Raw genomic sequence first — 25,767 nt, forward strand, 5'->3', positions numbered from 1 at the left:
AATACATCATCGTACATACCTTCGTACAGCAAAAATGAGTGAACAAATATCATTTCTTTGAGTTCAAATTTTAAGTCAACTGATTCGTCTAAAATTTGTACACTTTTATCTAATAATTTAATTTTTCTTGAAATTTGCTGATCAGGTTGTATGTCGAGTGAATTGATTAAACTGTTTTTGATTAATGATACTGTACTGCCAGTATCAATAATAGCATTTATTATTTTATTTTCAATTTTAATTTGAACTTTAATTAATTTTGTAATCTCGTTATTATCAGAAGTGGGCTTAATACATTCGTACGGTAAGTCGTCGTTATATATGTTTAGTATTGAGTGTATTTCTTCTTCGACAAAATTAGTACACTCTTCTAATTTTGTCTCGAGGTGTTTCCCTCATTTTTCTTTGGATCTTTTTTCAATTCCGGGCAATCTCTCTTAAAGTGACCCTCTTTTCCGCAATTAAAGCATCCAGTAGTTTTTCTGTCTTGAAAAGGTTTTTTATACTTATCGTAAGTATATCGGACATTTTTATTTGTTTTATCAAAAGTTTTGTTTTTATTTTGATAAGTGTTCCCAATTGTTGTCCCTTTCAACTGTTTCATAACACGTTGTGTGACAACGCTAATCATATCGGGCTTTGTATTGTCCGTACGAACAGTTTTATTCTGTAGGCCACTATTGACTTGTTGTCCGAATTTATACTGGGTGTTTGGTTGGGCTGTTTTTTTGCCAAACTTGACGGCTTCTGCGTACTGTACCCGTTCATATCTCGGCCGTCTGTTATCTGTAAAGTTTCTATCTTTTCGAGCTTTTGACATAAAGTCGTCACTACCCTTAATAACAGAGAATAGTTCTTCGACAGCTGTACATTTATGAGTAATCAAATTGCGATTAACCTCATTCTGTAGTCTTGGCTCTAGGTTTTCGACAATTATTCGCATCTGTTCCTCGACATCCATTTTTGGGGCATATGACTCAATCAGTGCCAGTATTTCATAGAAATACTGTTGTACCGATTCTTTGTCCTTTTCATTTTTCCAAATCGAGTGACAAGTATTTGTATTTCGTTAATAAATCCTTGTTGATAATTAATGGCTTGCGACCACTGGCCGTTCCTTGATGTTGTTTTATTTTTCCCTTACAACTTTTTTCTGTATGGCCGTCATTACCACACATGTAGCACCGATAACAATTGTATGGATGATGTCTAAAATTGTAACCGTTTTGTTTGCATTTCATACAGAAACACACCAAATAAGTCTTTATAAATATAGGATTTGTCAAATGTTTTATTTTCTGTTAATAAACAACACGACATTAGTTACATTGTAATTTTATTTATTTGATAATTTTGACTTGATCTATAGTCAACAACTTGTCACAATAACTCTTATGCAATTTATAGCACATGTTTAGATTAGTTTTATTTATTGATATACCCTTTGCTGTAAACTTAATACCTAAATCAGGTATGTAAAGTGAACTAACAAATAATCCACTATTAGCCATTCGTGGTTTGTTGACATATATTTCAACTCCATAAACCTCCCGAAATCTCTTTAACATAAGATTCGACGGGTTATAAAAAATAGATTGATTACCTCTGGTGTTTACCAATTCACTTGGTTTGATTTTCGCAACCCGTAGTTCATCTTTAACTCTAATAAATCGAGCCTCTTTATTGAGTCTGTGATTATTGAGGTCAATAATCTGACCAACACCAGATTGTGTGAAGTGAATAGCTTTGCTATTCATAATAACAAAATTTATAAAAGGGTAATAAGCCGGGACAAGATATTCGAGTATTTGTGTGTTTGTATTGTAAATCTCTATCTGTATCGGCTCTGACATTACGACGAGTTTGTTGTCGCTTATTTGCAAACGAATCACTTGTTTGCCCAGTATACCGAATGTTCGTCCGATACTATATTTAAGTCCTTCATTATGATAAACGGCCACAACATTGGATATTTTATCGGCTGTCGTTATGTAGGTGTCAGCAACAAAGAGATAATTTTCACTCATTGCAAGTGATAATCGTCCGCCTAGTATGGCATCATTTTTGATCCAAAATCGTCGACTAACACGAATAAAATTTCGTTGAACATATTCGAAAACAATCACTCCAATTTTGTTTTCAAACTGTACAATACATGGCACAAAACTTGACAGGTCATTGTGATCTAATAAGGTCACACCATGTACAGTCAACATCAGGTCAGCAACTTGAAATCCACCACAAAATTTTTTGTTTTGCATTTTTAGTTGATATACTTTGCCGTTTCGAAGAAACACCAGTTTATAAAAGCTTTCAGTGATAGCAGTAACAATTGGTATACGACAGTATTGTTTGTATATACGATCCCCCGTTTCCTCTGAATATTGCATGATATTGTTATTGGTTATAACAAAAACGTAATCTTTAGGTGTCTTTGGCTTAATATCGATAACCTTTTCATTGACAACATTATTAAACCATGGTGTCAACTCCACTCCTGAAAAGTAATGATATTTACTAATGCGACCATTGCTATAACCCACATAAAAACAATCGGTTGATGTTACAAACGCTGTGATAGTATTGTTACCGGTCAATGTATACCGTCTCGGTTTTAACGAAAATTTAGGGTACATATCATGAGATATTTTTTTTATATCAAATCTCCTTTGTCCGAACGATGGCAATTTAAAAAAACCATCCGCAGGTTCACGCTTTGCAAATATGTTGGGCTTAACGACTTCATAGTTGTGGTTAACTTTTTTGTTATTGTTAACGGGTTTGTTGTTGTTAACGGGTTTGTTGTTGGTAACGGTCATTTGTTTGCCAACTACTGAATTTAATTTTGCAGATAATTTTGGTCTAACGGCTACCTCTTGTACGTAACTTTTTGATTTGCGTGATGTCTTTTGTTTTTTCTTTTTGTTGCTGTTATTCTCGTCATCTTTATTTTTGTATGTCTTTAATCGTTTGTTACGATCGATGACTTCCTGAGTTTTATATGGTAATACTATCGCATCATAATTTAAACGATCATGTATTGTTGTGCCGACTGTTATATCGTTATCGGCAACTGCGTCGGATTGCACTTCAATAGTGATAGACTCAATAGGTATGGTTATGTCGCACTCTCCAAGGTCACTGCTTGATGCGCCATTTTCTATAGATATTTCTTCAGCGATTTTTTCGCTAATTAACTCTTCAAACAATTGGTTATACTCTTCGGGTAGTATTAGTTGAATCTCTTCGGATATCAGCGTATCCAACTCTTGAGTTGTCGTTAATGCTGTCTCTTCGGGACTTTTCGATCCCATCTCTGAGAAAATAAACACTTGCGTTAATCTCTTGAATTAAATATTAATAAAAAAAATTACTGAAAACATTTTGGTTTTCAGGCCCGCAATCCAGCGGATAAAAAAAATTATTGACACGACCTATTGGCCAGACCGACCAGGAACCCGGTTTGTTCAAACCGACCCTTTTTAACGGCGGTTCCCAGTTACCTGTGACTATATCGGCACCTACCTTTCCCTCGCTAGGTCCGACAATCACTACCAATTAATATTCAATAAAGCGCGTGCGGCTTTTTGACCAGCACCGCTGCCACCACATAAGATGTGGCCTCACCGATATTACCGATTCAGGCCTTTTTTGAGGCCACTTCCACGGTCAGTACTGTTTGGCACCGACCGCCAGTGTTCAACCCAATGTAAATATAAACTTACTTTTTAAGTAATACTATCCAATTGATTATACTATAAAATTAATAGGTATAAAATATCTTTATTTAATTCAATAAAAAGTTAAGTAAGAAAAATTATAATGTATAGTAAAACTATACATATAATTTTAACCACAACCAGTTGAACACCAAAACCTGAATGGCGTATTACATTCAATATTAGTTATTAAATATTTGTTAAAACAAGTTTTCATGAAAATAATTGTATATACCATATAAGGCTTACATTAGTTTTAACTTAAATTATGCAAATTATATTAGCAATACATTCAAGGCTAAAATAACAGTTATATAATATTTACATATTAAATAATAATTATCAATAACATGGGTTTACGTACACATACATATACTGGTAGTATATAATTATGTATGTAATCAACAGTATATATTAAAAAAATATTACTTAGTTTGTATTCATATCTCATTATGTATTATTAAATTAACTTTTAAACTAAACTAAAATGTCTAATAAAAACAAAATAATTAATTAATTAATTGCTAAATTGTCATAATTTTTTTAAAATATTATTTTCAATTAGTGATATATAATTAATATAATTACTGTAATAAATATTATAAAATTCAAATTAACTTTATATCAAAATATTTATATTAGACATAAAAATATAGTTTTTTTTTAATTTTTTTGTTTTTTATTATAAAATGTTATTAAATTAAAGTTTCTAAACAATAGCCTATTTAGTTATTGGATACTATTATATAACATAATAATAGTTTCTATCCATTATATTATTAGTTTGAAAAAATACAATAAAAGTGTTGAAACATTGAAATCTAATTTATTTTTAAAAATATTTCAATAAATATTTTATACAAAGACAATTTAAATATATTTTTGCTATTATTTATTGTTGAAATATTTATTGATTATTTTATTAATATATTATTAATTTTTTTTCATTAATAATTATATTAAACTAAAACTAAATAATATTGAAGCAAAAGCTGTGTAACAATTATTGTTAATTATAATAAATAGAATTAAAAATATATATATTAGTTATTTGTTTGTTAATTAACTAGAATTTCATAACAAAAACAAAATAATTATATTAAAATAATTATTGTATTTTTTTAAAATTATATTAAATGGGTTTAATAAAGTTTATAAGTATTGACATAATAATCAATACAATAAGTTTTGTATTTATATATATTATATATAAATAGTGATTAAATATATTAATTTAAATTAAAAATAATTATTATTTGCTTATTATGTTTTAAATTGTATTTATATGAATAAAATACAACTATGAATAGGTATATATAAATTATATCACAGTATACAGTATATTATATTTAAATAAATAATTAAAAATAAGTTTACATAAATAAGTACCTGTATATACAGTATCAATGCTGAAAATTATATACAGTAGTCCTTAAACACAAATGTTTTTTTTTAAATTTTATATAAAACTATGTTTTTTGAAACTATTGTCACTATTACTGTATAGTCCAATGCAACTAAAATGTACACTAAATTAATTAAAACTTATTATTATTAAACACAATTAGTTTATTAAAGTTTTTAAAAAAAAACATACTGATATATATATTTTTGTTGCTACTTAACTATTAACTATTTTCTAGAATAATATAAATTGTTTAAAAAAAATATTATATATAAATTTATTATTTTATTAATATATTATTGATTATTACATTAATGAATTAGATATAATTTAATGGTATTTATAATAACAAAATAAAATTATGTACAAAATGTGTTGACAATTATTGTTAATTATAATAAAAAGCAAAATAAAAATCAATTAAAAATATATTAATTATGTTTTTTGTTTTGTTTTTGTTTTTTGTTAATTAACTAGAATTTCATAAAAACAAAAACAAAACATTTATATACTAATTATTTGATAAATTATTGTCAATTTTATTATATAGTATAACATGTGTTAATATAAAATACATAAATATTGACATCAATTGAATCAATTGCAATAAATTAATACAAAAACCAAAACCGTGATAAAACTGTTTCGGTTACGGTTTCATTCGGTTTTATGAAACCGAACCGTTTCGGTTCCTCCCTCTAGTTTGCATATACTATAGTATATCAATGTTATACAGTATAATCTTTAAAAATACTATAGAAAACAATTACAAAATGTTTTAATAAAAACAATATTAAATAAACTGAATTAAATAAAATTATTATTATTATTAATTAATTAATTAATTAAATTTCAATATAACAGATGAAGTACTTGATCTATCAATTGAAACGAATCGTACGGTGTGTCCGTATCTTTGGATAATGATTTCGACATAAGTGAACAATACATACGGTTTCCACTGGTATTCATTGGTATATATACTATATATATAAAATCGATTGAACCGTTGGTGTTGTTGTTGTTAGCGATAGTTGCGGTGCTTTTTTCTAATGTCAAACATACGCTCCAATCGGTCGATACACTGGTAGATATACTGGTCGGCTACTGGAGACGAACCATTGTACGGCTATTGTGACCAAAACTCGCACCGGTATCGGAACCGTTGGTATTGTTAGCGGTTGTAGTAGTAGTGGTGGACGACTTATCGTTATCGGTTGTATCGCTTTTCATGTCAAACATACGCTCCAATCGGTCCAAACACTGTTAGATACTGGTCGGCTGCAAATAGACCAACCATTTGACCAGATTGGCGTATGGGTGACCAATCGGTATATCGTGGGAAAAAGTGTGGGCACCAAACTAGAGCATCGAGTCGGCCAACCGGCGCCTGTAGTTGTCATCAGACGGCAACTGTGAATACTCGCTGACAAACCATTTGGTTAGTTCGGCCGTACGTTTGCTGTCCGTTCGTTCGATAAACGAATTACATTGAATGGGAAATATTGTCCGAAATTCGGGTATCGGGTATTGACGCTCCCGTTTCACATCACATCCATTGAAATGTTTATTCCTAATTAAACGGAAATCTACTCAATTAAATAAATAAATTTTATTTTATATAATATAAAGCTATATTTATTTTTTTCTTAAAGTTAAAATCTAAAATAAAATAAAAATTACTAACCATTTATATATATATATAGTATACTTAAGGACGACATGGAAAACATGGTTCGGGTATTTCGACACAATTTGGATGCCCTTAATGGCCAGTCGTCGTACACCGAATCCATTAACCAATTCGCCGATATGATTGACAGCCAAATTTACTACAGATGATGAATAGCCAAAACCGTCCGGTATTGATGACGTCAATCTGCTGTATGTACTGTCAGCAGATTCGGCCACTACGGCTGCGGCTGAGACGGCCAACCAATCAGTCGAATGGTGAACTGGTAGCCAATGTTAAGAGTTGGATATATGATTGGCGTTCGATCAAAGTGGTCGGACCGGTTCAAAATCACGTATGTTTTTTTGATAATATCATATATATATATATGCTATGTATGTTAAGTACTGTATGTGTATGTGTATGTGTATGTGTATGTGTATGTGTATGTGTATGTGTATGTGTATGTGTATGTGTATGTGTATGTGTGTGTATGTGTGTGTATGTGTGTGTATGTGTGTGTATGTGTGTGTGTATGTGTGTGTATGTGTGTGTATGTGTATGTGTATGTGTATGTGTATGTGTATGTGTATGTGTATGTGTATGTGTATGTGTATGTGTATGTGTATGTGTATGTGTATGTGTATGTGTATGTGTATGTGTATGTGTATGTGTATGTGTATGTGTATGTGTATGTGTATGTGTATGTGTATGTGTATGTGTATGTGTATGTGTATGTGTATGTGTATGTGTATGTGTATGTGTATGTGTATGTGTATGTGTATGTGTATGTGTATGTGTATGTGTATGTGTATGTGTATGTGTATGTGTATGTGTATGTGTATGTGTATGTGTATGTGTATGTGTATGTGTATGTGTATGTGTATGTGTATGTGTATGTGTATGTGTATGTGTATGTGTATGTGTATGTGTATGTGTATGTGTATGTGTATGTGTATGTGTATGTGTATGTGTATGTGTATGTGTATGTGTATGTGAATTTGTTTTGGTTAGGATTCGGTTGATTCGGTTAATTCGGTTGATTCGGTTTATTCGGTTTATTCGGTTTATTTGGTTTATTCGGTTTATTCAATTCAATTCAATTCAATTCAATTCAATTCAATTCAATTCAATTCAATTCAATTCAATTCAATTCAATTCAATTCAATTCAATTCAATTCAATTCAATTCAATTCAATTCAATTCAATTCGATTCGATTCGATTCGATTCGATTCGATTCGATTCGATTCGATTCGATTCGATTCGATTCAATTCGATTCAATTCGATTCGATTCGATTCGATTCGATTCGATATGATTCGATACGATAATATTTGATTTTTATTATTTTGTTTTGGTTTGTTTTAATTAATTTGTAATAAAAATTATTTAGATATAGTCGGTGTGGGTGATAGTTGTGTTGCTGTTGGTTGTGGTGGTGTAAGTGATCGTATAGTTGTCGGTGTAGGTGTGGGCGATGGGGATGTTCCTCGTTTTCGCTGACGATTTGTTTGGTTAAATACTACAACTGTAGTTTCAATACGAGTTTCATTTATTACAAAAATAGTTTGAACTAGTTTATTAAATAAATAATTAGTAGTGTAATTCAAAATATAATGTACAATATGTTTGATGAAAAAATTAGCACAAACTAAAAATGATACACCCAAATATAGACTAAATAAACCAGATAATTGGCTAAAATATTCTTCAAATGTATATCTATAGGATGATTCAAAAATAGTTTCTGGCTCTCTAGTATAAAATAAATATAAGTTTGTATCATTTGATTGGTTGTTTATTTTACTAATAGTTGTTGTTGTTGAATAATAATATTCACTATATTCTATAATATTTGAACATTTATTATCACATATATTTAGAATATAGTCATCTTCAAATAATTGTGAAAATTTATTAACATCACTAGCTTTACTATAATTATTAAAAAACCATAATAATTTTGATGGATATGATTTGTATTTTTGATCATAATTGTTAATTAAGCACTTATTATAACAAATGTTTTTTGATAAACGCGATCCATAGTTTTTGATAATAGTTTTGCGTTTTATTAACAAATAATGTAATTTATATGTATCATATTCTAGATAATTAAGTTTATCTGGATCAACATGTACAATTTGTTCATTTCTATTATGAAAATATATAGATATATATTTGCCGAAATTAAGTTTGTTTTTAATTTTTAATTCAATCAAATAAAACGGAAAATTATTATTATATAAAAATAATTCATCAGTAATTTCACTAGTAGGCCATTGTGTAAAATAGATAGCACAAAAATTATAATAATCGATAGCAAATTTAACTAGACTAATATTATCACACTTATTAATAATAACACCCAATTTATTATACATATAACAATCAAATATATCATCGAATTGAATAAATTCATTAATTTGTTGATAGATAGAAAAATTATTAAATTTATCATGGTCAAAATTAAAATAAGATATATTTGAATAATATTTGTCATTATTTTTAATTAGATAATTTTTTGGTACACATATCAATATTGATGATAAATCTATATATGTGTTTAACTGATATTTTACGTTTGTATTAATAGGATATGAAAAATAAATGAAACTTAATTTTAAACTTTGATAAAATAATCCAATTAATATAATAAAATAAAATAAAATGTTTAGACAATTAAGTTTCATTATTAACTTGTATAAAAATTTCTTAATTATTATATAATATATTTTTATAAATATATCTAAGCAGACACAATTAAAAATATTTATTTTATTTAAACAATTTTTTTAAAAAAACTTTTTTTTAAAAAATAACCATGATAGTTTTTGATAATTTATTTTATTATTAAATAATATAAAGTTCATCAAATAATATTGTTCTGTCTATGTAATAATTAATTAATAAAATTTTGCTTATTATTTTTAGTTAATATAGTTATTAATTATATTATTAGTATTATTAATTACTTAACTTCATCGCAATATTTTTTATAATATTTTAAGTCAGTATCAGTTACCGGCGTTTCATCAAAACATGGTATACCCGGATGACAACATCTTTGTTCAATACCACGTACTGATGGACACAAACGTTTGCCACGTTTACATTTACTATGATTATCACCATGGACAACTATTATATAATATATAATAAATAATTGCAAATTAACAAAGTTATATTAAATTATCATTATAAATTTTTAAACAATATATATAATATATATATATATATACTATTAATTTATTTTTGTATTATATTATATTATTTATATTATATATACAGTATATTATTATATATATTATTATTATTATTATTATATATATTTTTATAATATTTATATTATTATTATTATTATATATAATATTATATATATATTATTATTTATATATATTATAAATATTATATATATAATAAACTTACTAAATAGACTTGTCAATACTAGAAAAGTAATCATCAAAACAAATTTGGCCATGTTAATTATAGTTATATAATATAAAAAATATTTATATTTTGTTGTAATATATTATTTTATATTAAAATAATATTAAATCTAAAATTGTTTGTTTAAAATCTAGTTTATATATCATTTTTTAATAATTTTTTTTTTGTTATCTAATGATAGCTAATTTATTTGTTTATTAACATTAATTAATATTGTCTTATAAAATAAATAATTTATTAATTTAATTTGTTAATACATTTACATTAATTTATTGATCTAATATCAACAATAAAATATTTGCTTATGTAAGCCAATAAATAATATAAAAATATTTATAATATAAAAATCTGATATTAATGTACACATAATATAGTTAAATATTTTTATTTTAATAAAATGTTTAATTATTTATTATTGATTAACAATATACTTATAGCTGTTATATTATAAATACTATATATTTCTTAGATCTATAAAATATTTTATTTAAAAAAAAATTATTAACTAATTTATTTGTTTTTATAGTCAAATATTTAATCAATAATTTTATAGTCTTTTTTTTAATTGAAAATTTGTTTAAAATATATTTTTTTGTTAATTAATTATAAAATTATTAATATTAAATCATAAAATAACATATAATTTCATATTAAAAAAAATAAGTTTACTAAAAATCAAAACAATTAAACTAATTAATTGCTAAATTAGCATAATTTTAATAAAATAAGTTAGCAATGTAAATTAGCAAAGCAAATTAAGTTTAATAATAATTATAAATAATTAAAATAATTTTGTATTAATAATATATTAATTTATTGAATAAATTTTTAAATTTATAGTTAGTTTACTAGTCCTGCAGTTTACTTGTTGTTACAATTAGTTATAAAATATTTTTTGTATTTATTTTGTTGATAATATTTATTATTTAATTTCATATCAATAAAAAACTAATTTCTTAATTATATTAATTCAGATAATATGATAATTATTAGTTAGTTATAAAATGTTTAATGAATATAATAACTGTATTATAAATATTGTATAATTTAAGTTCATAATTAACATATAATAAAATATTTATATCAAACATAATTTTATTTAACTTGTTATTGTTAACTAAATTAATTAGTTTCTAAACTATAAGTTAGATATTATTATTATTATTATATGACATTATAATTGTTTGAAAAAAACATATCTAAATACATTGACATCAAATATATTTTTAAATAAATCAATAATTTTAATTAAAAAAAAAATAATAATAAATAAGTTATTGTATTATTTATTGTTAATATATATATATATATATATTAAAAAGCATATGAATGTGAAAAAAATGTTTTAGATTATAGAAAATTGATTTTTTTAGGGAACTTTCCATCATTTGGAAAGTTGTACGAACTCTTAATACAATTTAATAAATTATTTATTATTTTATTAATACATTATTGATATTATTTTCATATTAATAATTATATTATTTAATGTCATATTTATAGTATTAAATAAAATTATAACAAAAGCTGTTGAAATTATTATTGTTTAATTATAATAATTTTATTTTAAAAAAATCAATTAATAATAAATTAGTTATGTTTTTGTTGTTTTTATTTACTATAATTTTTTAAAACAACAAAAACAAAATAATTATTGTAATTATTATATTATATTAATACAATGGGGTTTCATAAAGTTTGTTAAACAATGACATACTGTATTAATCAATACAATAATCTTTGTATTTATTTATATATATATATATTGAAAATTATAATCTAAATAACATTTAAGTAATATTAATAAAATCAAATAAAAATAAAATATTTTTTGAAAAAAAATTATTAAATTTTAAAATTCATAAAATATTTAACAGCTTTTTATGGTCTCAATTCAAACTTAATATTTCAAACACAATCAAACAAAGAGAGAGACAGAGAGAGAGAGACAGAGAGAGAGAGACAGAGAGAGAAAGACAGAGAGAGAGAGGCAGAGAGAGAGAGAGACAGAGAGAGAGACAGAGAGACAGAGAGAGAGAGAGAGAGAGAGAGAGAGAGAGAGAGAGACAGAGAGAGAGAGACAGAGAGAGAGAGACAGAGAGAGAGAGACAGAGAGAGAGAGAGACAGAGAGAGAGAGACAGAGAGAGAGAGAGAGACAGAGAGAGAGAGACAGAGAGAGAGAGACAGAGAGAGAGACAGAGAGAGAGACACAGAGAGAGAGASACAGAGAGAGAGACAGAGAGAGAGAGACAGAGAGAGAGAGAGACAGAGAGAGAGACACAGAGAGAGAGACACAGAGAGAGAGACAGAGAGAGAGAGACAGAGAGAGAGAGAGACAGAGAGAGAGAGAGAGAGAGAGAGACAGAGAGAGAGAGAGAAAGAGAGAGACAGAGAGAGAGAGAGAGAGAGACAGAGAGAGAGAGACAGAGAGAGAGAGAGAGACAGAGAGAGAGAGAGACAGAGAGAGAGAGACAGAGAGAGAGAGACAGAGATTCACAAAAAAATTGTTAATAATTTATGTTTTCTCTAAAATTACATATAATATTATTATTATATTAATAGTACAATAAAAAAAATACATTATTATCATGGTTGTATTAAATTTTTTTTACAATAAATAATAATTTATAAACATAAAAAACAATATTAAATATTTACAATATATTTGCAAATAATTTATTGTTTTTTTCGTATTATTTATTACATATTTATTGTCAAATAATTAAGATATTTGACTTATAAATCTAACAAAAGTATTGACACCTAAGTTAATAACATTTTTTTTATTATTTATCATATATAATATCAGTTAAAAAAAATTGCTTATATAAGCAAAAATTAAGATCAATGTAAAAATTATTTATTTTATTAATTAGATTATTGACTGCAGTATTTGTAGACAAATATTCAATTGTGATATTAATGACTATAGAAAAATGTGATTTTTTTTATTAATAAATTAATAATTTATAAATAATTAAAATTGTTTGTATCAATAATATATTAATTTATTCAATAAATATTTTATTTACTACTATCCTATAATAATATCTACTGTATAATAATTATCAATAATTAAAGGTTTCAAAAAATAAAATATTTATTTATATAAATAATAGGCCATTTGATTAATTATTATAAATATTTTAAACTGAGAAAATAAAATATTATTATTTAACACAATAAAACATGTAATAAAAATTTGAGTATTGATTATCTAATTATAATATTAAATAAAATTAATAATTGACTATTTTCTACATTATATAAAACTGTTTAACATAAACAACAAAAACAAAAATATATGTAAATTTATTAAGTTTTATTAATATATTTTATTGATTTTTTTAAATTATTAATAATTATATCATTTAACGTCATATTTATAGTACTAAAATAAAATTGAAACAAAAAAGCTGTTCAAACAATAATAAATATATTAGTTTTTTTTATTGTTAAAACAAAAATAAATAATATTATTATATTAATTATTTGATAAATTATTGTATTTTTTATATTAATACTAGACTATAGAGTCTATAGAGTTTATAAATATTAATCATAATAATCAATGAAATAAATTTTGTATTTTATATATTTAAAAAAAATTTATATAATATTTTGCATTTATAACATAAAATTTACGTAATATTAATGAAAAAAAATAATTATTTATTATAAAAATAATAACTAATAATTTTTTTTTAAAAATAATTAATTGTAAAATTCATAAAATATTTAGTATTGTTTTTGGTCACAACTTAAACTCAATATTTCAAACAGAGAGAGAGAGAGATAGATACAGAGAGAGAGAGAGAGAGATAAAAGTTATTTCTCATAAAAATTTAATAATAATTTTTGTTTTTTCTAAAAATATTAGTATATTATAATATAAATATAGTATAATTAAATTGATCAAGTTTATGTTATGTTAAATTTATTAATAAACAATAATAAATGTCTATATATATAATAATATATTTATTTATTTAAAGTAGTAATTATAGTAACTATTTACATAGTTCAATGAAAATCTATGAAATAATTATTTAAAATTGATATCAATGTGTAAATAATAAATTTTTTTAATAAAATATTTTAAATTATGATATTTATTAATTATTTATGCAATTATGAATTATAATTTATATAGAAATACTATACTGTATAGATATATGATATTATTTATTAAATAAATAAAAAGCTAAGTATTAAATATATTAATTTTGTTAAAAACAATTATTATTTTAAATTGTATTTATATGAATAAAATATACTAAACAGCTATGAATATGTATATATGTATAGTATATATATTACAGTATACTCTATATTATATTATAATTAAATAACTAATTAAAAAATGTTACATACCTTACATACCAGTGCAAAAACATGCAACTATTATATTGATAGTATCAATGCTGAAAATTATATACAATAATCATTAAACACAAATGTTTTTTTTTTTAATTTTATATAAAACTATGTTTTGAAACTATTGTATAGTCTAATGCAAATAAAATTTACACTAAATTAATTAAAACTATTATTATTATTATTATTAAACACAATTAGTTTACATAAGTTTTTCAAAAAACATATTAATATATATATATATTTTTTGCTACATAAACTATTAACTATTTTCTAGAATAATAAGTTGTTTAACAAAAAAAAATATTATATATAAATTTATTATTTTATTAATATTATTGATTATTTCATTAATATAATTTAATGGTATTTATAGTAACAAAATAAAATTATGTACAAAATGTGTAACAATTATTGTTAATTATAATAAAAAGCAAAAAATCAATTAAAAATATTTTAATTATGTTTTTTGTTTTGTTTTTATTTTTTGTTAATTAACTAAAATTTCATAAAAACAAAAACAAAACAATTATATACTAATTATTTGATAAATTATTGTAAATTTTTTTTATATAGTATAACATGTGTTAATATAAAATACATAAATATTGACATCAATTGAATCAATTGCAATAAATTTTGTATTATATACAGTATATATTCAACAACAAAAAAATTACAAATAAATAGTTATTGAATATTAAGAAAAATATTATATATCAAAATAAATAATAATAATTATTATTATTTTTAAAAATTACATTTTGTTTTTGTAATAATAATAAAAATAATACGATTTTGTTTAAATCAATGTTTAATATTATCTATTATTTATATTATTATAAAAATATGATAATTATGTTTTTAAATAAATAAAGTTTATTATTAAAAATTAACTAATTTTATCTATAATTTTTGTTTTATATAAACTAATAAAAATCAATTACAGTACATTAGTGTAAGCACAGGTAGATATTTATATGCCATCCCATTATTTTTTAGGTAACAAAACTATAAAAAAAAACTTATACAACCACCGGTTGCTAATCAATACAATCACTTATTATTATAATTAACTATACACACACACACACACACACACAGACAGACAGATAAATCAGTTAATTTATTGCATACCTGAGCGGCAAACATATCATATACAAAACAAACACATACACCGGTAGGTTAACTACCAAAGCGAGCAATTGATTGCATCTATCGGATGATATACAGTATATATATATGGTGTCTACCTATGATTTAAAGGTAAAAAACCGTAAATATAGATATCATGTATCCCTGAGCTACACACACACATATATACAATCATATATACATACAATTAAATTGCTATTTAAATTTCAAACTTTTCATTTTATTTGATTTTTACATTGAAATTTAAAAAAAAATAAATTGAAAACAACTTAAAAACAACAATCAATATGAGTGACAACGACCTGTTCGGGTTCGGGTGCAAAAAGTGGACACTGTTTACACTGTGTTTGTTGGGTGTGGTCAGTACGTTGATTATCATAATTGCCGCATCCGTACAGATCAATAAAACCGATCACATGGATGGCATCAAAGACCAGGATCTTAAGGCTGGAAAGGTATGACATAAATATACTGTATAAATATATAACAATCTAACTGTCCCAACACAGCTATCTGGTCAGATACACACACACACACACACACACACACACCACACACATACATACACACACACACACACACAAACACACACACACCACACACATACATACATACATACACACATACACACACACACACACACACACACACACACACACTAATATTTTTCACTATAATTATTGTAGCTATAATAAGTCACATAAGTTTTTTTAGTACATAATGTTTACAATAATTGATTTTAAAATGTTTTAATACAATATGATATTTAAAACAAAATTTTATTTAAAAAATATGACCTATAAGTAGACTAACTTTTCAACAATAACAACAACAAAAGCAAACTAACTGTCCAATTGATTGTCTATTAAAAATTAACTAATTGTCTCAAAACTAATACCTAATACCTAACCTAACCATATCTTCATAGAGAGTGGCCATCGCTATCATAGCCTCGATCGGTACCATTAGTATTATTGTCCAATTGTTTGGACTGTGCGGTGCCCTACGGGAGAGCTACTGTCTAACCCTAACCTATGCCATAATTATGACAATCGTAACATTGCTGATGATATTGCCGGCCGCACGCGGTTCGGGCGCCTTTTGGTTTACGTTTGTACTTAATATACTCATCACAATATTGGCCTATTTGTTGGCCCGTGACCTACGCCAGGGTTACGGTACGCACGGTTCGTATGCCTAGAAAAAAAAAATAGTGTATGGGTTAGGTGGGCGCCAGAAAAATGTATATTTTTAAAAAATTAATTAAAATTAAAAAATAATAATACTGTATATTAAAATTATTGTTTTTTATTGCATTGTTTTTTTTAAAAAAAAGATAATTGTTATCATTATAACTATTATATAATTTTTTTTAAATTTGTTTTATTATGATATTTATAATATATATTTATTTAATGTATGAGTAATAATAGTAATAATAAAAATTATTTATTTTTATTTAAATTAAATTAATAATTATGTTTTATGTTAACTACTAATAGTTAAATAATTATTTTTTAACTAAATTATTAAATTCAAAAAATTATAATAAATATTAATTGTGATGTAATTACTAGTATTACAAAAAAAACACTTTTTTAGCATTTAATAAAAAAATTAAACAATATATATATACTGTATATATATATACTATAATTTACAGTATTATATATATAAAATCAATATTAATAAATAATATATCAATTTAACTGATAATATTAATCAGTTTACAATCAGTTAAATATAAATATAAAATAATTTTCAAATAAACTTTTCTATGATTTTTTTGTATGAAATATATTTAACTTTTATTTTTTATAATCAGCTATTATTTGTTTGCTTAATAACATATTTGATTACAATAATTTTCTATAGTAATAAAAATTTTTAAATATCAGTTAACTAAACATTTATATTATCTTATTTTATATAAGTTTATTAAATTCAAGTATATATTTAACATGAAACATGAATATAATATAATATAATTTATTTTATTTTTTATTTTATTTTTTGAAGAGGATATTGAAATTATTATTTGTTTTATAATTGCTTGTTATCATTGTTTGAAAAATATTAATATTAATATATATATATATATATTAAATTTGTTAGCAAAACGATAGTACAGGTGCTTGAATACCTGTGTTTAATAATAAGGCACTCAAATAATAATAATATTATCAATTGATAAATAATCACAATATTAACATATGTATAAAATTATTAATATTAATATAGTTTTATTAATTTATAAATTTTATATCTATATTATATTTTTTTTAAAAAAATAAAATAAAAATAATATAAATTATTGCATAGAAAACTTTAGACAAAAAAATTATTGTATGATAAATATCAAATAAAAATTACAATCAACTATAACAATAAAAACTTACAATTTTTCAATGTAATAACAATTAAAAAAATAATATAATATGACAAATATTTATATATACAGTATATATATATATACGTAAATGCTATGATTTTTTTTGTTAGATTACAATAGATTATAATTAAATTAATATAACAAAAAATGTGTTACAAAATATACTTTAATAATTTTTTTGTCGTCGCATTTAATAAATAATATATATATATATATACATTATATATATTATATACATTATATATATATATATATATATATAATGCGATTACCTATTATTAATGTAAACAAAATTGTTTTATCTTTTTTTTAATAAAAAAATATTTCATAGGAACTAGCTAATACCAGTGTAATAAAATATATTATTATTATTATCAAACATAATTCAAGTGTAGGCTTTTTTAATAGAGTATTAATACTGTATATATATATATATATAAAATAAAAATTTCACAAATCTATATAAATTGTTGGAAATACTATTGAATATAATATATATATATATATATATTATATCAATGATAACAATAATTTTTTTTTTTTGATAACAACAACAAAATTGATTCAATAATTATTAGGGTCTGGGATACTGTAGTTATATATATACAGTATATATACTGTATATAAAATATTTAAAATAAAAAAAAATTTATTCAAACAATTTTATTCAAGTGGTTTTATTCAACTGTAAGATTAGTTTCAGTAGAATATAACAAAAAAAAATATCTATTATTTAATAATTATAATATTAATAATTTAATAAATATTTACAACCAGTTAATAGTAGGATTAATTAGTAAAAAAATTAATAATTATAATAATAATAAAAAACTACCTGGATTAATTAAATTTTTATTTGAAATATCAATTAATATTTTTTTTTAAAATTAAAAAAATTAATTGCTAATTAAAGGTAGTATTTTGTAAATACAGTATACAGTCATCGACATATCCAACTACTACTACTACTACTACACCAACAATGGATAACAACCCGTTTTTTACGTTTCAATGCAAAAAGTGGACACTATTTTCGTTTTGTTTGCTAAATTTTATAAGTACCCTGATCATTGTTATTATTATGTGTGTAGCATTTAGCCAAATAACAAGTATAGCTAATGACGATACAGCCGATAAAGTTGGGGTTAGTTATTATATTTATAATTTAAAAAATTATTTAAAAAATTAAAAATTAAAATTATTTATTTAACTTAATAATAATTAATTAATTAATAAAAGCTATAATATTTAATTTTAGTTTAAAAAAAACAACTATTATATTTAGTGTAGTATTATTATGATTATTATTATTATGATTATTATTTTCAAACAAACAAAATTATCTTGATAAATTACAATATATGTGATTACAATTTAATTAATTAATTAATTATTTAATTAAAAACTATAGTATTTAATTTTAGTATTTAAAAACATAACTAATTATATTTAATAGTATTATTATGATTATGATTATTATTTTCAAACAAACAAAAAATTATCTTGATAAATTACAATATATATATGATAACAATTTAATTAATTAATTTTTTTACCTACCCCTCGCCCCCTACCAACTGCCCCACACACCCACACCCACACCCACTCACACACCTATACCACTTAACAGAAAGTGGCTATCGGTATAACAGCCGGTATCGGATCCATAAATATGTTAATCAATTTGATGGGACTGATGGGTGCCCTAAAGGAACACTACTGTATGACACTGGGCTATGCCATCACAATGACTGTCCTAACCGTACTGATGATAGTCGTAGTGTTTGTGGCCACAGCACCGGCCTTTTGGTTTACGTTTGTATTGAATATATTCATCGTATGTCTGGCCTATTTGTATGCCCGCGATCTACGATCAATGCAATTCCCGGGACCTCAGACTACGGTTATTATGACCACTAGCGGACAGCCGGCAACATTTGTCGTACCCCAACACCAACAAACTAACGTTTCCTATACGGCCAACAATCAAGCACCGGGTGGTGGTGGTGGTGGTGGTGGCCAACAAACTCAATGGAAATAATTTATAGTATTTTTTTAAAAATAACAATTAATGTTTAATTTATTTTATTATTTTTTATTGGATTTATTAATGATTTAATAATGTATTAAAACATAATTTATAATACAGTATAATATATTATTATAAAGTATTTAATACTTATAAAACAAAACAAAAATAAAACAAAATTTAATTGTGATTTAATTTTCTATTAATACTATTATTATTATTATAATACATATATTATATATTAAATTACAAAATAAAAATTATAATTTAATTAATATTTTTTTGTTTAAACAGAAACAAAAATACTATATATTTATATCATACTAATATTTATTAATTAAATAATTTCAAACTTATCTATTAGTTATTGAATATAATGCATGTATGGGTGTGTCAACAATATATATATGTATAAGTATAGACATTATAGGTCTAATAAATAAATTAATTTACTATTAAAATAATTAACTAATATTATATATATTATATATAGTAAATTAAAATAATGTCAATTATATAGTATTAATAATTAATAAGTTAACTAAATAATAATAATAATTTAAATAATGAAAATTTAGACAAAATTAATTATAACCATGGTCATTAATAGCATACAGTGTATAGTATAAATATAATAGAAATATGTTATAAATAAATATATAAATATATTTAATTTATGATTTGTTGGCAACTTTAAGGGCTCATAAATTATTAATCACAATCTTATTGTATATATATATATATATATATATATATATATATATATATATATATCATATATTGCAAAATAAATACCTGTAATCTATAGATAAATATATTTTTTTTCTTTAAATATAGTATTACTAGTATGTATATAAATTAGTATATTAATGAATCTAAATTTTACATTTAGAAGTCAATAATACAAAAATAAATACAAAAAATAAGATTAATTAATAATATTGGGTTTTTTTAAATAAGAAAAAATAAATATTTTAATTTATGTTTATAGGCATATATATTATTTAACAATAATTTTTCAATTAATTTATTAAAATATTTTAATTAATAATTTCATTATATATATATAAAAACTGTAAACTTGTATATATTTGTTTGATTCAAAACAACAATTTATTAATACAAAAAATAAAATAAATAATCATAAATTGTTAAAAAATAAATTTTTAAACTAATTTATTAATATTTAGTAATTATCTAAATAAATATTTTAATTTTGTCAAAACGTAGGAAATATATTATTATTTTTATTATCAACAAACATATAAATATAATACTGTATATATGTATAAAAAAATTTTTTAACATATCTATACAAAGTGCTATACATATTATAATAATAATAAAATATTGATTAATACTAATTAGATAAGAAAAAAATTATAGATTTTTAAGTATTATAAATAAATATATATATATATGCAATATTTTAATCTATTAATATTATATATATATATAATATTATGTTGTAATACTTGTGATTTATTTTATAGTAAATTATATTTATATCAATTATAATTTCAAACAAAACATCTTTCAATAAAAAATAATAATAATTTGATTTTACATAAAAATATATATAATATATAAAAAGTTATATAAAAACTCAAATTGCGTCAATTAATTCAATTTCAAATCAAAACCTGTAATATATAGTTATATATATATTACACGTTTGATTGAAATTGAATTAATTGACGCAATTTGAGTTTTTTTTATATCTATATGATATTGTATTAATTTTATTAGAAAGTATTAAATATATATAAAATATTATTAATTATAAACTATTAAGTATTTAATAAATTAAATTGTTTTTCATTAATAAATAAATAAATATATATTTAAAATCTTTAATAAATTATTTAAATTATTATCTTTAAAAAAATTATAATCATTTTTAGATTAAGTTTTTATAAGCAAATTATTATTATAATTATAAATACAGTTTATTAGTATATTAACAATCAAGACATATATTGTATGTATTTTTATCTAACAAATAGTTTCATAAACTTATTTCTCTCTCTCTCTCTCTCTCTCTCTCTCAAAGTTTAGACTTATAAACAATTTTTTTTTAAATATTCATATAATGATTCAAATATAATAAAAGTTAAAAAAAAATTATAACTACAGGAAATATAAAAAAATAAAAATTTAATTAATTAAATAAATTCATATACAATTTGCGTCAATCAATAAGTTTATAATTAAAAATAATTATAATTAATTTCATAATCAGTTTTCAATAACACAAACAACAAAATTGTCATTTAATTTTATTAAACATTAAGAAAAACTTTACATTTTTTAAAAATAAAATAAAATCTTTATAATTATATACATTATAACTGAGAAATATAAATAAAAATAAAAACAATGAATCGATTTGTTGTTATATTTGTTTCAATAGTCATACTAATCATTACTACCAGTAAGTTATTGTTGTAAACATTTTACTTTTTAATTATTTTATTTTTTATTAAATTTAATAATTTTGTTTTTTATATATATATATAAAAGTATCAGGCACAGTTAAAGCTGGAAATTATGATGATACTAGAAGTATTTTCAATATTGGTATGACTGGCTAAATAATAATAATAATAATAATTAAATTCAACAATTTATATAATTTATACAGTATATACTGTATCTAAGATATAAATTATTTTTTAAAAAAATGTTTGAATTATATCAATACAAAATGCCATATAAATTATGTTATATTAATATGTATGTTAAAAATTAATCTGTAATTTATTAATTATAATAATTAACAAATATTATTAATTTAATTTATTAATTAAAAACATTTATTATTAAATATATATATAGTATATTTTTAAAAATAAATGTTTATTTAAATAAATAAAAATAAAAATAAATTTATATGTGAATTTATTTAATAGAAAAAAACACATTCAAAAATTTTAAAATAAAATAAATTAATTGTTTTTATTAATGTTTTTTTAATTATTTATTTTTATTGATAAAAAAAATTAGGACAAAAAAATAAACATAATTACTTAATATATTGTAGTTATAAAAGTTATATTTATTGTTATTAATTATTATTATCATTAGTTATTAGATAAACATAAATATTTTATTATAAATATAATAACTTTAAAAAAATAAAATAAATTACTTTATTATTATTTTTTTGAGAAAATTAACTATTATTACAATTATTATTTTAATTCATATATAACTTTTTTTAAATAATAATAATAATAATAATAACTTAATCAAAATAAAACAAAAATAGTTAAACAACAAAAAAATATTTAACATATTTATTTTAAATCATATTTAATATAATTATTTACATTTTTTTATATATATTTTAATAAATAAATAAATAAATTATTTATTTATTACTATACAGTAATTGCATAAACAATTTTTATGGCAAAATGAATAACTCGGTGGACGACTATCACCGCTAAACAACTGGTGGTTGTCATCAAAGACAACAACACTATCGACTAACGGCACCTCAAGTTTGTTGCTGTTGTTGTTAGTGATGTTGCCGTCAATAGACAACTGTCCCGTACTATCATCGCCTGTACTAATAATACTGTCAACCATTGCCTGATCATAGCTGGGCGGCTGATCCGATGATATAAACGATACGGTAGACGACCACTGATGTTGATGATGATGGACAGCACCTGTAGTACTGTAACTACTACTAGTGTTGTGCTCCTGTATGTACAGCTTATGTAGCCAGCGGGCCATATCGAAAGCTAGACAACCGGTAATAAAGTTCAATAGCAATAGTAGCCAATCGGCACCGTAGTCGGTAAGTCGGGCTACGGCAAATGTGGCCATTGTTAACAGGAAACATAGCGACCCGTAGGCAATGGATAGACCAAATCGATGGCCACTGGCCGCCCATACGCCCGACATGTGTATAAAAATTGAGGCCAAACTTATAGGCAGGATAACAATTTCAAATTGAACTTGCTAAATTTTTTTTTGTTTTTTTTTTGAAAAAAATTTTAGATAATTAATTTTTTAAAAAAAATAATGTTTTTTTTAGCATAATTTAGTTGTAATAAAAATAATTAATTTTATTCATATTTTTTACAACAACAACAACAAATAATAAATAAATATTAATAATAATTAAATTGTTTATGTTTATTTTTTAGCTTAATTAAGATTATAATTATAAGTTCATTAATTAATAAAATTGTTTATTTTTATAACAACAACAAAAATCATATATATATAATAAATGTGCATTTTATAAATTTTATTTATTAATTTATTTTTTAATAATAATAATAATTTTTAAAAAAATAATTATTAAATACTTACAATAGGTTGTAATTGTGATCTATTTAAATTTAAATTCAAAAAATTTGTAAAATATATGTTAACAATTTTAATGGCCAACAAAATTGTCTGGGTTATAATTGTAATGAAACTAAATGTTATTGTCGACCATTTTAGACGTGAAAAATTTCTATTGAGATCCATATTATTATTAATTAATTAATTAATTATTTTTTTAGTTGAGGGGGTGGGGGTGGGTTAACCTTAGTAAAAAAAATGTAGTGTTAATTATTTTTAATAAAAATAAAATTGTTTAATAAATAATCTAAAAGTAATTTTTTAAAAATAATTAATAAAGAGGATCTAATTACTAGAATTTATTGTCTATTTATACAAAAAAAAATTTTTTTTATAGATAATTATAAAGTAATAATAATAACAATAAAAGTTTTTATGACATTTTTTGTGTGTGTTTTTTGTTTTATTAGATTTTTATTTTTCAACTAATAAATTTCAATACAATAGATATTTAAGTATTATATGTACTGTATGTTAAAAAATACTGTACTGTATATAATATATATATATTTATACAGTATATATATATATCAAATTATATATTTATATAATAAATATCAGTTTTTTACGACAATTTATATTATATTTTTTTGGTACAGACTTTGTTACCCAACTTTTATAATAGTATTGTAAAAAAAATCCTAATTATTATAAGTAATAGTTATTGTAATAATTATGTTTAGTAATAGATAGAGTTATATAAATATAATTATTATATAATAATTATATATATCTTTAATATATAAATAATTTGCACATTGTTCAAGGTCAATAATTAATTAAAGTTTTTTTGTTACTGAAATAAAAGTAAAGTTTTTTAGTAATATATATATATATAAATTAATTTGTAATGTTTTTTGAAAATAATATAGAGTAAATATATTATTAAATTTAATTATTACACAAACATAGATATACATTGAATTACATTAACATTAATATAAGTTAACTTAAACAAAAAAAAATTTTTACATATAAAATATTTTATTACAAATTAACACATAGTTACATAGTTACAAAATTATTAAAAATGTAATTTAATATATTGTCTATTATTACTACAATTTTTTAATACAATTTTATCCATATATTAATATAATTTACTTGTATTTTAGAAATATTACTAAAACTAATAATTATTATAATATTATTTTCAAACAAATCGGCAAAATTTTTTTTAAAAAATCAATAAATCAATGGCT

At 22.1% G+C, this 25,767-nt stretch overlaps 3 protein-coding genes across 3 annotated transcripts; 2 read left to right on the forward strand and 1 right to left on the reverse strand.

Moving 5' to 3' along the window:
* Positions 1 to 279: 279 nt before the first annotated feature.
* LOC128956912 (uncharacterized) lies at positions 280 to 1,251 on the reverse strand. The gene has a single exon (XM_054302628.1). It carries the CDS (start codon positions 959 to 961, stop codon positions 371 to 373), a length of 591 nt encoding a protein of 196 aa, XP_054158603.1. The 5' UTR covers positions 962 to 1,251; the 3' UTR covers positions 280 to 370.
* Positions 1,252 to 15,846: 14,595 nt separating this feature from the next.
* LOC128956917 (tetraspanin-8-like) lies at positions 15,847 to 17,012 on the forward strand. Its single transcript, XM_054302634.1, has 2 exons — positions 15,847 to 16,234; positions 16,708 to 17,012. The coding sequence occupies exons 1-2, from the start codon at positions 16,067 to 16,069 to the stop codon at positions 16,978 to 16,980; spliced, it is 441 nt and encodes a 146-aa protein (XP_054158609.1). The 5' UTR covers positions 15,847 to 16,066; the 3' UTR covers positions 16,981 to 17,012.
* A 2,032-nt stretch (positions 17,013 to 19,044) lies between these two features.
* On the forward strand, positions 19,045 to 20,277 carry LOC128956914 (uncharacterized). The gene is made up of 2 exons (XM_054302630.1): positions 19,045 to 19,315; positions 19,802 to 20,277. Exons 1-2 carry the CDS (start codon positions 19,154 to 19,156, stop codon positions 20,210 to 20,212), a joined length of 573 nt encoding a protein of 190 aa, XP_054158605.1. The 5' UTR covers positions 19,045 to 19,153; the 3' UTR covers positions 20,213 to 20,277.
* The last annotated feature ends 5,490 nt before the right edge of the window (positions 20,278 to 25,767 follow it).

The sequence above is a fragment of the Oppia nitens genome, unplaced genomic scaffold (genome assembly GCF_028296485.1).
Source record: "Oppia nitens isolate AA-2021 unplaced genomic scaffold, nextdenovo-longstitch-racon4-pilon3 scaffold33_pilon_pilon_pilon, whole genome shotgun sequence".
Lineage (NCBI taxonomy): Eukaryota > Metazoa > Arthropoda > Arachnida > Sarcoptiformes > Oppiidae > Oppia > Oppia nitens.